Genomic DNA, 18,457 nt, shown 5'->3' with positions numbered 1-18,457 from the left:
CCCACCCCGCGTCACCCCCCCTCCCCGTCTTCCCTTCCCCCACCCTGCGTCACCCCCTCCCCGTTTTCCCTTCCCCCACCCCGTGGTCACCCCTCCCTCTCCGTCTCCCCTTCCCAGCACCCCACCCCGCGTCACCCCCCCCTCCCCGCCTCCCCTTCCCCCATCCCCAAACAGAAACAGAAACAGAGAAACAGAAACTCAAGTAATAAATTAACAAATTCAAGTACACAGCCAAATCAACAGAGGAGCATGCATGAACGGTTGAGAGGCAGCGGCGGGGCGGAGAGGCAGTGGCGGGACGGCGAGACGGCGGCTTCCCTTCCCCCTTCATCGTCATCATCATCAGAGTTTTGGAGGAGGCGGCGGCGACGATGAGGTCACGGCGGCGACGACGGAGGCTCCCTGGCGCCGTCCCCCTCCCCCCTTCCCCCTTCCCCCTCCCCTTCCCTCTCCCCCTTCGTATACCCTTTTCTTCCCCCCACCCCCCAACGCGTTTTTACGCGTTTTTTTTTTAATTTTATAATTTTTATTATTAAAATAAGATAGGGGTAGTTTAGAAATAAAACAAAAAAATTTATTGAAAAGGACGATTTTAATACGAAAAAAAACGTTAAGGACGATTTTATATCCAAAATTAGATGAGGGACGGTTTCGATTCTGGCACTAAACTTTAGGGACCAAAATCGTACTTACCCCTTCTTATAATCTAATTACTTCTTAATTTTTTTCACTCATTTTCTCTAAGTGTCTTCCATCTTTTAACACATACTTTTTCTTCTTTCACCACCTTTGTTTCCTTTTTTTCCCTTTTTTTCAACTCAATATAATAAATACCTTTGTTTTGAAAGGTCTACTATGTAGATCTAAAAGAAATATCCACACGTATAATTTTGACGTGTTTAACTTAGATTAATAACACCAATCATTTGTCAATCTGTTACGTCTAAATATTTTAAGTGGAGTTGTGTCAATTATGTCACTAACAAAAAAAGACATAATTTTGTTTTATTTTAATAATATTAATTAGTTGTTATAATTTACTGTTAATAACTAACCTTTTTTTACTTGTTATGTCATTAGAGCACTCAATAAATTAATTCTTAATAGTTCATGGTTATTTTTTTGTTGTTAGTTTATCATTGAAATCAACTATCGAGAATTATTTTATTTTTTTTAATTAATAACAATGCTTTTTAAGTTTAATATTTTTAGATTAATCTAATTTTTGTTTTTCTTAAAAAGTGAACAAATTTTAGTTGGAGAAAATTTTAGTTAAAAAATTTAATTTTTTAATTATTTCATATATAATTTAATAAATAAATATATTTATTATTTAAATATGATATTGTATTAATAAAGAATGAAATTGTCCGTTATAAAATTTTAAATTATTTGATAAGCATTTTAAACAACAGAATTATTCAATTCAATTTTATACCATTAGGCTGTAAAAGAATTAGACTAATAACTAAAATATTAACAAAAAATAATAAATTTTGTGGCTCTTGAATTTTTTTTCTTAAAATGATTAAGTTCTTTGTAAATCAATTTGGGTCGGTCGAATAGTTAGCTCACTCATCCACTTAAATAAATATCGAGAGTTCTAATCTCGTCTTGTACATGCAGTAATCCATTAATCAGATAGACCCTTAATAGAAATATCGTGGTAACTAAAAATAAAGTAAATTCTTTGTAATAAAAGTTGAATGTCAGCTGTTAAATCAAGATAAAAAATTTTATTTAATCATTTTTTAGTTGGAATATATAGTAATTGTTATGATGTCTAAAAGTATTTGTCTAATTTACTAAAAAAATAAAAATTAATATTTAATTTTAAAAGTATAAAAATAAAAAATTATTTAATCATTTTTTGGTTAGAATATATAGTGATTACTATATTATCTAAAAGTATTTGTTTAACTTACTAAAATGACTAAAAATTAATATTTAATTTTAAAGTGTAAAAGTAAAAAAATTTATTTAATTATTTTTTGGTTAGAATATATAATAATTATTATAGTGTCTAAAAATATTTTTTTAACTTATTCAAAAGTTAAAAATTAATATTTAATTTTAAAAATATTAAAAATAAATAATTGTTAAATATTTAAAATTTATTATTAAAAAATAAATTAAACAAAAATTAAATACGATATTGTAAAATTTACCGGGATATATATGCAACAAGCATACAGGTTATTAAAAGTCACATCATCATGTTTAAAAAACCAAAAAACTTAACTTTGAAATTATCATTTCCGGTGGTCTTGTATCTAAAACTATTTGTTATACATTTTAAATACTTAGCTTGAACATCAATGTAATATATTTATTCAAACAAAAATATTATTTTTATATTAAAATTAACTATTAAAATTAATTATTATGTATTTATATAAAAATATATATTATTTAATTTATTTTAAATAAATTTTTAATTTTAATATATATTTTATATTAGTTGTTAATTTTAATAATTAATTTTATTATACGTACACCTAATATAGTAAATGTTCAAAATATAAAATGATTCTTTCACTGTTGATATTGATGATGTCGGATTTCTTTCAAAACTTGGTATATATGTAGTGTTGTTGTTATTTAATGGTTAAATTGATAAAGTAAGAGTTTATCTTGTATAAAATCGCAGGACTTCCAATCTCAGAAAAACCATTGTGGTTATCGTCTTACATTCCAACTATGGAAATTAGAGACCTTTGGTGGCTAAATATGTTCGACCCGTTTGTTGGAAAGCAAATGTTTAAGTATATGATGCATTGTCTGCGTAATTCAAATTTGACCGAGTGGTTCCTCTGTAACAGCACACCAGAACTTGAACCTGAAGCATTTTCCTTATTACCAAACATATTATCTCCAATAGGTCCATTATTGACACCTAACAACAACAATACAATATCAGTAGGACAATTCTGGGAAGAAGATATATCTTGCATGAGTTGGTTAGATCAGCAACCTCAATGTTCTGTAGTTTATGTTGCTTTTGGAAGTCACACTCTCTTTAATCAAACACAATTTACAGAACTTGCACTTGCACTTGAACTTACCAATAGACCCTTTCTCTGGGTTGTGCGTCAAGATCCCAATTGCACCAATAAGGTGTCTCTCCCTCCCGAATTTAAGGGTTACAAAGGTAAAATAATTGGATGGGCTCCACAAAAGATGGTGTTAAGCCACCCTGCCATAGCTTGTTTTGTGAGTCATTGCGGTTGGAATTCGACCATAGAAGCTTTGTCTAATGGGGTACCTCTCCTGTGTTGGCCATATTTTGGTGACCAGTTTTTCAATAAGAATTATATTTGTGATGCATTGAAAGTTGGAATGGCATTTGATTCGGATGAAAATGGAATGATCTCACGTGGAAAGATAAAAGAGAAAGTGGATCAGTTGCTTAGTAATGAGAACACAAGATCAAGGTCTCATAAGCTGATGGAAAAACTAAAGCACAACATGGATGAAGGAAGTACTTCTTCAACGAACTTAAGCAGGTTTTTTACTTGGTTGAAAGGATAATTAAGGATTGTCCTTTATTATTCACAATAATTAACGGTTAGCTAGTTGCCTTGTTATGATTATGTGATAATAAGAAAACTGTTCACGAGTTTTTTATGCGACATTGTTGTTAGTATAATAATTCCGTGCATGGTTGTTAAAGTCAGCTATCAAAATCAGTTATCAATATAACATATACGTTAAAATATAAATAAGGTCTATAACAATGGGCAATCCATTCACGCGACTAAGCAAACTAGTGAGTTAACCATTAGACCAATCCAATTTGGTTTCTAAGATTAGCTCTACGGCCACCACTAGTTATCTTGCGCATTCCACCACCCCAATCATCATCATCATCATCATCCTCGAAGTCCCCACTAGCCATGGGTGCAGATCTCCGAACTTTTCTGGGTGTAGGTCGCTTATTAATAAACTTTTGTACAAGACCAGAAAAAATAATATCTTGGCCTTAGGGCCGACCAAAAAAAATAAAAAATAAAATCTTGTGTAAGTAGTTATTTTCATAACAGCATCTTCAATTGAACATAACATTAATAACCCTGAGACAGTGAAATGATTTGATATGTTTCATTTAATATGTTTAATTAAATCATTTAAGATGCACAATATTATTTTCAGATAAAAATATCTTCGTAAAATAATTATTACTTATATTTTGTGTAGTGAATTAGAGCTTGAATTCCATACGAAAGGAAATAAAAAATAAAAAAACGCTTATATTCATACTAACAAGTAGCCATTCACATATTTTTTATTTTGTATTAACTTTTTTTTTTAAACTATCTGACCACAAAAGTAGTAGGGTTGATTTATGAAATTTTAAAATGAGCAAACCTGAAGCTTGACTCTTAAATTTTTATTAAAAGAAACAGACTTTGAAAATTAAATTAAAGTCCCATGATGCTTATTAAAATTGAGGTTAAGTACGATTTTAATTTTTAATGTATAAGTTGAAATTTTTTTTTTGTCTCTAATTTGTTTTTTTACATACAAAATCATTTCTAAAATTCGAATTGGTTTTAAAATCGTCTTTCGAGCAAAAAAATACTTTTTAAAAATAATTTTGTCCTTGATAGTTTCTTTTTCTTCATGTTATTCTTGTGAAATTATTTTGTTTTCCTCAAATAACGCACAATGTTTGAGAACACATTTGGTCTTTGAAATGTTTGAGAATTTTAAACTTATAGAAGAAAATGAGAAAAAACTAGTGAATGAACTAGTTTGGTGTACGATATTTAATTTCAGGGACTAAACTTAATTACTTAATCCAAAGTAAAGGATTAATTTGGTGCTTCTACAATGATGACATAGTAGATGACACGTGGACAAATACTGTTGTGACACGTGGCTCAAATGAACAGGTGGCCAAATAGCATTGTGACACGTGACACAATCATCCACATCAGCATGTCATGTGTCACAAGTCAACACATCATCATACCATTACACGTGACCAAACCATGGAATGACATGTGTCACTAACATCCCACGTCATCAAGTCATGTCATCACATCTTTATTGAAAAATGGGTCAAGGACTAACGTGATGCACTTTTGTCAATCTCAAGGACGTAATTGGTACAATTAGAATTTCAAAGACAATTTTAGTGCACGACATCAATCTCAAATACCATTTTAGGTTTAACTCCAATATGAATATATCAAGTTACATATCTAGGCCTAAAAGATTATTCAATCTTTATTTTGGATGCCAAAAGTATTGTTTTTTTTTTTAACTCAAATATTTCTTCTTTCCGTGAAATTTGAGTTGAAATCCATTTTGTCCCTGAAATTTTCGATCGGCTTCAATTTTGACACCCAAATTTATAGTTACCCAATTAACACCTTTAATTATTAGATTGTGACCCACGTTTGTTCCTGTAGCTATCTCCGTTAACGAAGATCTGATGTGACACGTTAAGTTGATAGAGTGTGTATTCACGTGGCACCAAACTTACCGGAATGGATGTGTGATGAGTGAATGACATGGGAAAAGTTGAATGAACTCAATTTCTCCGGCAAAATCTCGAACATATTGGGAAAAGAGGCCTGCAAATTGAGTTCATTCAACTTTTGCCACATCATTCACTCATTATACATCCATTCTAGCAAGTTAGGTGCCACATGGATATACACTCTGTCAACTTAATGTACCATATATATCCGTTAACGGAGATAGCTACAAGAGCAAGCGTGAGGCACAATCCAATATTTAGAAGTGTTAATTGGATAACTATAAATTTAGGGGTCGAAATTAAGATCGATAACAAATTTCAAAGGCTAAAATAGGTTTCAACTCGTGAAACTTTAAATGAGTTTTCACTTCCATCAATCAAACAAAAAATTACTTTAAATATATCTCTTCTTTTCATTTTCTTATTTAATCTTCCTTCTTCTTCTTCTGCAATCTTCAATTTTTTTCCTTCAAATTTCTTCATCATCTTCGAGCGTCTTTTGAGATTTCCAAGAACTTCTAGTCTCTTTATTACTGATTTTAGGCTTCTTATTATACATGTTTGATTTCTATTTCTTTGTTTGTGTTTTGATTTTCATCTTTTTCATATCATAATTGTTCATATTCTCAACATAAATACTGCTTAGTTTGCACCTTTTCTCAAATGAGACATTCTGAAAATTTTTACCACGCTTCAAATTTTTATTTTCACTGTAGATGGGGTACCACTGTGTTGTATGTGATTGTTCTTTTCAAGTTTTTCACTGCTCTTAACATTGTTTTGTATATAAATTCTTTCATCTTTCTGAAACCTAGTGGTGTCTCTTTAGATTTTTCGATACAATGGTAAAAAAGAAAGTGATAACCACTCGTGAGCGCACTGAGACTTCTAAGTAGTAGTAAAAGTGGGTCGGGCTAATTGATGGGAGTTTGTAGTTTAGCTCGTTCGACTCGATTCGATTCGACGTTTTATTAAGTAGGTTAGATTTTGTCTTTTTGTAATGCCTATTAGTTAAAAAAATCAGATTATATAGACATTAAAAAATGTTTATAAAATTCGTTAAATTGGGTCGTCAAAATATTTTTTTGTTAAAATAAATTATTTTTAATTTAGACTTTTAATTATTTATTTTTATTAAAAATAATTAATAGTTAAGACTAGTTAAGATTGTAATTTTTTTTGTTCAAAAAAAATTTATGAATTATAAATATGGTTATGATATATAAATAAATTATTCTTCACAAATTATGAATTATAAATTTTATAATACGTGCACATTTTATGTCAATTAGATTTTTTTTAAGTTTATTATTTTGAGTTTGAATTCACGAAACATACTTTTTAAATAGGATTGTGGACTTGTTAAGTTTTAAACAGGTCAGATTCAATCCTTAAAAAAAAGTCTATGAAAAATAATAAGCCTATCAAAACTTTTTTATTCTTCTAAATTAATCTTAATAGTATGATCTTCAACTTTTTTAAAGAATTATATTATGATCTTAAAGAGAAATAATTTAAGAGAAAGTTTTGGATAATATTTTTATTAAAATTTGATCAATACTTAATTAGTAAAAAAAAGTAAATAATTCTATGCCATTAAATATAATCTCATATCACTAAAAATACTAATGATAACTAATTAATAATTACAAATCACAAAATCTACTAACTTTTAACACTTCTCATACTTTAAAATTAAGAGAACTTTAGATACCGAATCGTTTTTTATAATCATAGAAGATGACAAAAAGTTCAACCTTTATTGTTACTTGCATGTTGCATATCACAAAATCAAGTTTAAGGGCGTGAATGCGGTAAAACGTCAAACAATTGAAATACTATTAAATCTATGAAATGATAACCCATAGAGTCTAAAAATGATACTTGCTGATGAAAATGCTTTAAAACAAACTGTTGGTAATGACTTTTTGTAAGTATAATACCCATATTTTAATTGATTTTAATATCACTGACTCTTTTAAATAATACTATCGTATTTTCAATTTCTCAAATTCACCAATATTCATATGAAATAATAGAATAAAGAAAAATTTTACATAATCATATCTTTTTTTATTTCATGGAACATACAATACACAAGATATATGTGTCTTTATATAGATAATACTTCTTACTAAAATAATAATTTATAAATTACAAATCAATTTTGTAATGACCACCATTTCATGAGTTGACTCTATAAATCATCTTTTATCTTGTATTCATGTAGTTTTCATAATCTTCTAATTTCAATTCAATTTGAATTTAAATTTCTTTAATGTTGTAGAATGTTGTAATTGTACTATTCTCTTGAATGTTCTTCAAAAATCTTCAAGCTTCCAATATGTTAGCTTCTAGCAATATCTAGCCAATTGATAATTATTGTATTCAACTCAAACTTTGCTTCTTCAATTCTTTAACCATGTTTCATGAAAATTCTAGTCCATACAAATTGATAGCACAAAAAATTTGTAAAATTTTAGTGATAAACCATAAACTTATAACCACTTTGAATTCAAATTAAATTTTGCTTTTGATTTTTCTAAACTTTTGTTACTTCCACACCACTTGATTTAATTTTGTAGCACTTTTTCTCTTCCCGACTTTATTGATTTATTTCTTCAATTCTTATATTTATTTAACTACTCTCTTTTTGTCTTTTTGCAATTGACATGGTTGAGTGACTTGAAGCTATATTAGCGATGAAAAGAAAGTTAAGTGCTAACCCAACAAATAATTAAAAACTGCTTCTTGTAGAGTGCGAGAAGCCAAAACACATAATTTGAGATTTTACTTCCAAATCCCATTTTGCGGCATGCCATTAAAAATATTTTTATATTTATATAAAATTTTCAACCACAAAACGACACTAACAAAAAGATATGCAAAGAGTAATGTTGAAAAACTAATATTATAGCAGTCAATTTCAACCAATATTATAACAGATTAACAAACAAACCTAATATAAAATTCACTAAAAAGAGCTTTTGTTGAATTTAGATTTCGAACTTTTTTTAATTAAACTGCAAATGTTCTTATTTTGAAGAGTTTCGAATTTTTTTTACCTTATATTAGTGTTGAGTTGACTACAATATTAACCGTGTAATATTGGTTTTCAAGAGTTGTCGATCAAAAGATACTCGACTGCAAATAATGTCAAGACCTGAAGCCAATGGAAATGACAATAACCCTTACACAAATGAGCCCCTTGGACGAAAATAAGGGTGGACCAACAATTTTGTGGTTGTAGTTGTTTTGGGCTTTAGGGTATCAGATAAGGTAAGTGAAAACTGACAAGAGGGACCAGACCCATTCTGCATGATTCTAGAACTAGATACTTCGTGGGCTCCCTTTCTGCCCTGGCCTAATTTGCATGTGCCAGGCTTAAATAATTTATTTCCTGTGTGAGTGCGTGACACGTGCAAAATGAGGTGGTAATTCATTTGTACGTAGGCTTTGAAGTGAGTCAAGTCACTACGAGCTCGACTCGTTAATAGTTCGACAAGTTGAACTCGTGAGTTGGTAAACCGAGCATGAACTTGGAATTGAGTTTATAAATTAAATGAGTTGATCTTGAGCTTAGATAAGCTCAATTCATTAGTTCGTGAGCAGACTCGATTATATTCATAATATTAAAAATATAGATTAAATACATATAAGATATGCGTATTAATAATTTAATATATATTAATATTTTTAATTATTTAAAATGTTATATTTATTTTTTATATATAATTTTAATGTATAACATAAATAAAAAATTTATAATTGATAAATAAATAATATATATAATTTATATTTTTTAATATTTTTAAAATATATAAGTTATAATTTATTGAAATAGAATTATAAATTATATTCCTATTATTTGAGCAAGTTCGTGAACTTTCTTTGAGTTGAATTTGAGCTTACGATATAAGCTCTGTTAGAATATAATTAGGATCAATTAGTATTATTTAGTATATCTGAATATTTATTATATGAAATTACGTCTTTATTATTACAATTCTTTTAGTACCTATAAATACTCTTTTATATTATATCATTCAAGACAATTTGAAAAAACAACTTGAATACACTCAATAATACACAAATCTTTTCTTCAATTTAGTCACTTTTTACCGTAGTTTTTGCATTTTTTTCTATGTCATTCTTCTTTTTCTTTTGTCACTTCTTTAATGCTTTTTCACCTCACCGACTAGTCTATTTTCTCTGTCTTGTATTTTTTTTGAGTCGAATGATCAAACACCTGCTTACCGATAATAATGAAGAAATCATGTAATATTTGCTCTCTTTCGCCAGTTCCGTCTACGTTCTCTCGTGGCAGTTTCGTCTATGTTCTCTCGTGGTAGTTCCGTCTGCGTTTTCTCGTGCCAGTTCCGTCTGCGTTTCGTCTGTGTTTTCTTGTGGCAGTTTCGTCTGCGTTTCTTTCTGACAGTTCCGTTTGCACTTCCTTCAGATAGCGGCAGTTCCGTTTGCACTTCTTTCAGACAAGCGGTAGTTCCGTCTGTACTTCCTTCAGACAAGCAGCAGTTCCGTCTGCGCTTCCTTCAAACAAGCGGCAGTTCCGTCTGCGGCTGCGCTTCCTTCAGACAAGCGGCAGTTCCGTCTGCGCTTCCTTCAGACAAGCGGCAGTTCCATCTGCGCTTCCTTTCGGCAGTTCCATCTGCACCTATTTCATCAGGAGCTAATATTTTTTATAAAAATAAAATATATATTTTTTATTTTTAAAATTTATTAAAATTTTAAAATATTTTTAAACTTTAATTTATTTTAATTTTATTCTCAATATTTTCGATTTACAATCATTTTATTCTTGTGTTCAAATTTTTCTGGTGAAAATATAATTAATAATTTTTTTTAAAAAATTTTATCCTCTGTATCATAATCTTTTTCAATATATTCTTCTCTCTTCCAAATACCCTTTCTCAAGCCACTATGGTCATTATTTCTTTCCTCTAATTTTATTTAGAGGTAAATGCAGATCAGATTAGATCAGATATGACTAAAAATTTTATTCTATCCACACTAAAATCATCAATATGATTAGGTTTAATACCTATAATTTTTTTAGTTTGGATCTGATCCGATCCAATTTTTACTTGGATCGAATATCGGACATATTCACAAAAAATAAAAATATTTTTTAAACTTTATTTTTATTAAAAAAAATTAATAAAATCTCTTTTTTTATTCTTTTAAATATGTTTATTTTTAAAATAATATTAAACATATTTTTTTAAATAATAAAAATAAAATAATACAATATATATGATAATTACTAGTTAAAATAAAACATAAAAAAAATATTTATTTATTTATTTGTAATTCCGCAAATATGCGAATTGGATATATGGATACCTATATAAAATCTATAATACAATCTTATTAGTATGCAGATCAGATCTATATTCACAATTTTTAATTAAATTTAAATAAATATCACAAATATACGAATCAAATCTAATCCATAAACACCATAATCCTATCTCCAATTTCAACCATATTTCCATCCACTCTCTTCTGTCTCTCAATATTCATATATGGTGTCTTGGAGAAAACCATCACAACCCCGTTGTTCATGTATTAATTTGTTGTTATTATTAATTATTAATTATTAATTATTAATTAATATTAATTATCATGGTTCATGTATTAATATAGTTGATTTTTTGTGTGTTTATGATTATTGCAGAATAAGAGAACCGTGATATGATGGATCTGGACGGTGAAGTCATGGTTTGTGGCTACGAAAATGTTCAAGTTATGTGGTATTCTTGAAAAGTTCAAATCCAACACCTGCAATATAACTTCCTTATAACAGGAATTAAAAGGGAAAAAAAGTAGCAGTGCGTCGTGCACCAAGTTAAAAGCATATGTCAGTGGTGGGTTGATAGGATGGTGTGGGGGAGAATTGCAGTCGAATAGAGATATTTTCATAATGAGGTTGGGAATAGTGATGATGGTGGCGATGTTGAGATGTTGAGATGGAGATAGAGTTGGGCTAAAGAAAGTGAGAGTGTTGAGATTTTTTACAGTGATCTGGAATGTCTGGGTGGAACGTAATGTTAGGATCTTTAATCATAAGGAAGCAGGTGTTGAGATTGTAATAAGGAGGACATTTCTAAGCTACAAAGAATGGATCGATAGAGATCCTTTTGGCAGTTAACAGGATTTATTTATTTCTATGTAACACTTGTTATTAGAATCATTTGCTCCACTTTATTATGTTGAGCTTCTTTTGTTTCAAAAAAAAAGAAAGTGAGAGTGAGTGAATATTTTTGTATATTTTTAAGGAGGAAAGGAGAAGAATTTTAAATTGTACAAATTTTATTAAAAAAAACACTTAAATTTATTAGCCGCGATACAGGAACTTTTTTAATTTTGACATATAACTTTTGTAATTGTGGCATATGTTCTTTAAAGATTTTTTGCATAAAAAATTCTTATATTAATTTTATTATCATTAAACTAATTATGTGATATTGAGTTAAGAAGAAGAAGAAGAAGATAATGAAATCAAGCTACAGTTTTACAAGGAGTATTTAAAAAAGTCTTGTCTCATTTAGAGTGGAACTGTTTGTTTGATTTGTCTTGATTGGTAGGATAAAATGAAGGAGAGACTGAGTCGGTTTGAATTTATTTACCAAAAAGATACTTTATGTGTTTTATCTTTTATGTAACAATGTTGTTGAATGTGGCCACTACTTATTTTTTTGCTATAGTTTTTTTTGGCAAGTATGGTGTGCTTGGTTTTCATATGTTGATATGCAATAGATTTATCCGGATACGGTAAAGGAACACTTTCAAAATTAGAGTGAAATCTCAAGTAGAAAGGAGGAATGTAAAAAATGGATGGTGTGCTTTTGTGAGATAATTTATAATGTATGGTTGGAATGAAATCGGAGGATTTTTCAGAACAAAGAAAAAGGAGTTAGGAGATTATCAACATGTCATTTCTGAGCTACAAGAAATGGCTAGGTGCAGATCCCTTCTATTATTGATGACAATGTCAAAAATGACAAAGGGAGATCTATAGTTGCTTTATTTGTTTGATTGTTCTTCTTTAATTAGTTGTTATTTCTATGGTGTTATTCTCTATGCTCTATTTATTGTGTTGAGTTTTTCTTTCAAAAAAAAAAAAGAAGAAAATAATTATGACAATGGTACCACTGATGATGATAATAATAAAAGAAAATAAAAAAATCAAATGAAAAAAAAAAAAGAAAAGGAGGAAGAAGAAAAAGAAAGAGGTGGAGAAAGAGATAGTAATGATAATGATAATAATGACGAAGGAGGAAAAAAAAAGAAAACACGGTAAAAAAAACATGGTGTATTTGTTGACATGGAAATAAAGACGGTATTTTAGTTGAACATTTATATTTAAAATATATAAAAGTATTACGGATATATAAAAAATGTGTCCAATATACATCTTAAATGAATAATAACACATGTTTAACACGCTCCTTGCGTGTTATTACCAGAATAATAATGTGTTTAACATATATTTTGTGTATTAATTTTCTATTTACAAAATTGATTCACTAATAATTACAACAAAAATACCAATATTTTTCTGTATGAAAAAAATAACCTTAAAAAAACACTCATATAAATTTGGCTTAGTTAAAGTTTATAAAAAAAATTTAATTATTTAGTATTTCTCTTTCTGGAATTGAATTAAATAATTAATAAACGTAGATCACGTGGATAGTAAGTAATATTCACAGCAACAATAGACAACTCTTGTGAAAAACCACCACAACAATGAGTAGCACAACAAACATAAATAAATAAAGAAATAAAGAAATGGAGAACCATCAAACTCATTTGAACACAAAATTAAAGAAAGGCGTGAGGCGACGTCATCATCATGATTAGCACTCCAACAGTGCTAGTCGTGCCATATCCAGCTCAAGGGCATGTAAACCCCATGATGAGCCTTTCACATAAGCTGGTTGAGCATGGATGCAATATCATCTTTGTCAACTCAGACTTCAACCATAAGAGAGTAGTCAGATCCATGGAGAACAACAATGGATCACCTTCACCAATCAAATTGGTGTCAATCCCAGATGGGTTGGGACCTGACCATGACAGAGTCCATCTAGGAGAGTTATGTGATTCCGTATTGAGGACCATGCCTTCAGAGCTTGAGAAGCTCATAGAAGATCTTCAATTGAATGAGGGCATTAAAGTAACTTGCATTGTTGCAGATGTGATTATGGGTTGGGCATTGGAAGTTGCACGCAAAGTGGGAATCAAAGGTGCATTATTTTGGCCTGCGGCAGCATCTATGTTTGTGTTGCAGTATAACGCTCCCAAACTTATTGCTGATGGCATCTTAGACTCTGATGGTAATGTATATAATATTAGAGTTTAATTTTGATGTATTAGTAACATAAAATGTTTTTTGAATGTATTCACAGTATAAAATAGTCTTTGGTAAATAATTTTAGGAGCCACTGAGATAAAGATATTAAAAATATTTTTGATGGTTTTTAATAATTAAAATTTAACATATATAATTGATTAAAATGTGTTATTTTTATTAAAATTAGATCAGATAAATCAGTTTAACCAAAAAATTAATAAATTAAATTTTGAACTGGTCTAAATTAATATTTTTTTTATAGAAAATGACTATAATATTTCTATTATAAAAAATAACTAAAATATCCTATATATATATTAATTTTAAAAACTTTAAATTTTAATCCTATGACAAGAAGTAAAGTGCTAGAATTTAGAATTATCAAAATTAATATATATAATAGGAATATTTTAGTCATTTTTTATAATAAGCGTATTGTAGTCAATTTTTATAAAAAAAATATTAATTTAGACCAGTTTAAGATTTGATTCACCATTTTTTTAGTCAAATTAACTTTTTTGGCTTAATTTTGACAAAAATAACACGATTTAATCAATTATATGTGTTAAATTTTAATTATTAGAAAACATCTTTATGTTTTAGACGTCTTTATTCAAGTGGCTCCCAATAATTTTATGAGAAGTGTTAGGAGGCCAGCACTTTTGTTAAATTCTGGTCAGCACTTAACCATAAAAAAAAATTGAATGATTCTACACTATTAGATGCAATCTCACACCATTAAAAACATCATAGTAAGCTAAAAACCATAAAATCTGGTGGCCCTAGACTTTCTCTAATTTTATTAATATCACATCACATCTCACAGTCTCACACACACATGTTGTATTCCTTTGGTTAAAAAATAAGTTTATCTTGTTTTGAATTGCAGGATTTGAGATCTCAAAAAAACCATTATGGTTATCCTCTTACATTCCTGGTATGGACATCGGATCTAGTTGGTGGCGAAATCTCTTTGATCCGTCAGTTGAAAAGAGAATGTTTAAATATGTGGTGCACTGCATGCGTCATTCAAATTTGACAGAGTGGTATCTCTGTAACAGCATTCAAGAACTTGAACCTGAAGCATTTTCCTTAGTACCAAAGCTATTATCGCCAATAGGCCCATTATTGACAAGGGCAACTACAAAATCATCTGGACAATTCTGGAAAGAAGATATATCTTGCATGAGTTGGCTAGATCAACAACCTCATTGTTCTGTAGTTTATGTTGCCTTTGGTAGTCACACACTACTTGACCAAAGACAATTCACAGAACTTGCACTTGGACTTGAACTCACCAATAGACCTTTTCTTTGGGTTGTGCGTCAAGATCCTAATTGCACCAATAAAATGTGTCTCCCTCTTGAATTCAAGGGTTATAGAGGTAAAATAACTGGATGGGCTCCTCAAAAGAAGGTGCTAAGTCACCCTGCTATAGCTTGTTTTGTAAGTCATTGCGGTTGGAATTCGACCATAGAGGCTTTGTCTAATGGAGTGCCTCTCCTGTGTTGGCCGTATTTCGCAGACCAACTTTTCAACAAGAATTATGTTTGTGATACATTGAAGGTTGGGATGGCATTTGATTCGGATGAAAAGGGATTAGTGTCACGTAAAGAGATAAAGGCAAAAGTGGATCAGTTGCTTAGTAATGAGAATACGAGATCAAGGTCTCATAAGCTGATGGAGAAGCTAAAGCAGAATATGGAAGAAGGAAGTACTTCTTCAAAGAACTTAAGCAGGTTTCTGACTTGGTTGAAAGGATAATTAAGGATTGGCCTCTACTATTATGCTCAATTAAGGATTGCTGGCTAGTTGTTTCTTTATGAATATGTAATAATAAGAAAAAACAGTTCATGCGTTTCTATGTCATATTTTTGCATTCTTAGTTGACTTTGTTCTATTATTGGAATTAATGTAATATTAATGGAGTTTTTATGTTTTTTGCATTGTGCATGCTATGATGGACAGGGAAAACGATGAAGAGATAATTCTCAACGAGGGATGGTTGGATAGCTATCACACAAAATATATCATTTTATTTTTATTTATTTTTAAAATGAGATTAAATACTTCTCTAGTTCTCTTCATTCTATGCATGCAAAAACCTCTTCATCATAGAATTGGCCTTAACGTATAATGTTTTTTGAATTGTTAAATAAAGGAGGGCCAACTTAAGATTAGTTGCAAGAACTATGTTAGATTTCACTTAGGTGCAAGGATAATGCATATATATGATGTGTGTTGTGAGATGAACTGTGAAACCATATGATGGTGATGAGCATAAGTAATTTATTTATAGATGGAGTAGAGAACAGTTAGAATTTTAGTACATGTGTAGAAAACCTGAGTTCCACTATCTTATTTTATCTTGTCCCTTAATTTTTTGAACAAGACACCATTACTTAATGGAAGAATAATAAAATTAGAGCCTGCTATTGCAATGTATTCAGTCCAAATGACTATTTAGGAATATTTTGTTGGTTTTTTTAGTCTATATATTTCTTGTTAGGACAATTATTAGGAAATGACAAAATTATAATATATCCAAAAAATATAAGCAATACAGTAAGACAATTAATTTCTTTCAGAACGCTAGATTTTGTTTTTTTGTTTGTTTGTTTGTTTTTTTTTTTACATAACCACACTTGATGAAGTTGGAAAGAGAACAGAAACCTACGTAAAAACCAAATGGGGGAAAAGTAACTTTTTTGTAGGACTGGCATCGTATATCATACTTGCGGATACTCAATCTGATTTAATCCGATTCGCTATGAATAGGATAGGATAGGATGACACTTCTAATATATTATACGATGATATTTTAAAAAAAATTAAAATAATTATTAAGCTAATTATTTAAATTATTAATTTAGTATGTTTGTTATTTAAAAAGTAATATTGCAACTTACAAAAATTTAAAATTAGAAAAAAATGATAAAATATTTATTTTTATTTATATTATTTTAATTTTATTAAGAACTTGATGATCATGTTATTTATAATTGTATATGTTAAATTTTTTTAAAATTTTATTATTTTTAATTTTAATTTAAATTTAATTTTTTATTTTTATTTTATTAATATGTATAAAATATAGAATAATTAAATTTTATATTTATTTAAAAGTTTTGATTTTGCTGGAGATAAGATTGGATAAGGTAAGATTGAGAACTTTAGGATATTAGTAGAATTAGAGTGGAGAGATTCTAAAAATATGATTGAGTTTTAAAAAAAAAATTTTAACCTATAAATAAAACTAGAATAAAATTCAAATTTTACTTTCCCCTACTGGTCGGATTTTTTATTTTAATAAATAAAATAAATATAATATTTATCAAAATAAATATTTTTACGAGAATTTACCGATTTAAATTCTCTTGCCATATCTCATTTACAGTGTAAACGAGATGATTTTTACACTGTAAACAAAATATAGGTATATGTCGACGAATCCTTAAACGCTCCTTGTTAAGTATGGAGTGCTGCACACCTTGTGAATTCGTAAATCTGAACTCTTCATTTATTACATTTTATTTGAATGGTCTGGATTTAAAAAGGTAACCTGTTAATCAGGTTAATCATTTTTTGATAAGTTTTAGATTTTTTTTTTTGTAAGTCTCAGGTATTGGGCTGAAGTTCAAAATAAAAAAAATAGTATATAAATATTAAAAACAACATGTCTGTAAAAAAAATTATTGGATTTTAGAATTAAAATAAATAATACATAAAAAATAAGTTGAAAATTCATGTACTAAATCTAAAAAAAAAATATATTAGAATCTTAAAAAAAAATAATATTAAATATATATTATGTATATAATATTAAAATTTAAATAAATTTTGTTTTGTGTGAAATAAAATTATAATATTAAATATAAACTCAACGCTAAAAAATTTTGTGTTTTATATATATATATATATATATATATATATATATATATATATATTATGTATATAATATTAAAATTTAAATAAATTTTGTTTTATGTGAAATAAAATTATAATATTAAATATAAACATAATGATAAAAAATTTTGTGTTATATATATATAATTTTATTTTGTGAGAAATAAAATTAAAACATTAAATATGAACAGAATGATAAAAGATTTTGTATTATACTAATTTAATTAAAAAACATATATACAACGTAAAAAACAAACAAACATATAATAATTTTATTTTGTGCAAAACAAAAATTCATATAAGTTTTTATTAACAATTTTTTTATTAAAATATGTCATTTTACTATATTTATAATATATTATTTGGGATAATTATATTATTTTAGTTAATATATATTATTTAAAAAAATATTTAAAATTTATTATTTTGTATTAAGAATATTATTAAAAATATATTATTAGTTTTTCTTAAAATAATACTTTTTTTTCTTTGGTTCAAATACTATGACAATAAATTTTTTTTACGTGTCTACTCAATAAATATTATATTCATTTATTTCTATATTGTATGTAAAATAAATAATTAATGTTTAAAAAAGTTAATAAAAAAAAAGTATTCTTATTTTTTTACCAACTCTTAGGTGAATATAGAGACTATGTCATTTGAACTATAACTCGTTGGCAAAA

The 18,457-nt window shown here is 28.3% G+C and overlaps 2 protein-coding genes and 1 long non-coding RNA gene across 3 annotated transcripts; all 3 read left to right on the top strand.

Moving 5' to 3' along the window:
* Positions 1-2,650: 2,650 nt before the first annotated feature.
* On the top strand, positions 2,651-3,676 carry LOC114927331 (UDP-glycosyltransferase 83A1; the record flags this gene model as incomplete). Its single annotated transcript, XM_029296946.1, is given in 1 exon segment — positions 2,651-3,676. A coding segment is annotated over 1 exon segment (881 nt), but the record flags the coding sequence as incomplete, so codon positions are not given.
* Positions 3,677-10,943: 7,267 nt separating this feature from the next.
* Positions 10,944-11,716, top strand: LOC140183457 (uncharacterized). The gene is made up of 2 exons (XR_011879433.1): positions 10,944-11,071; positions 11,184-11,716. It is a non-coding gene; the product is annotated as an uncharacterized lncRNA (long non-coding RNA).
* A 1,479-nt stretch (positions 11,717-13,195) lies between these two features.
* Positions 13,196-15,805, top strand: LOC114927330 (UDP-glycosyltransferase 83A1-like). Its single transcript, XM_029296945.2, has 2 exons — positions 13,196-13,848; positions 14,755-15,805. The coding sequence occupies exons 1-2, from the start codon at positions 13,365-13,367 to the stop codon at positions 15,627-15,629; spliced, it is 1,359 nt and encodes a 452-aa protein (XP_029152778.1). The 5' UTR covers positions 13,196-13,364; the 3' UTR covers positions 15,630-15,805.
* The last annotated feature ends 2,652 nt before the right edge of the window (positions 15,806-18,457 follow it).

Source organism: Arachis hypogaea, unplaced genomic scaffold (genome assembly GCF_003086295.3).
Source record: "Arachis hypogaea cultivar Tifrunner unplaced genomic scaffold, arahy.Tifrunner.gnm2.J5K5 arahy.Tifrunner.gnm2.scaffold_194, whole genome shotgun sequence".
Classification (NCBI taxonomy): domain Eukaryota; kingdom Viridiplantae; phylum Streptophyta; class Magnoliopsida; order Fabales; family Fabaceae; genus Arachis; species Arachis hypogaea.
This window is presented reverse-complemented; position numbering and strand designations above follow the sequence as displayed.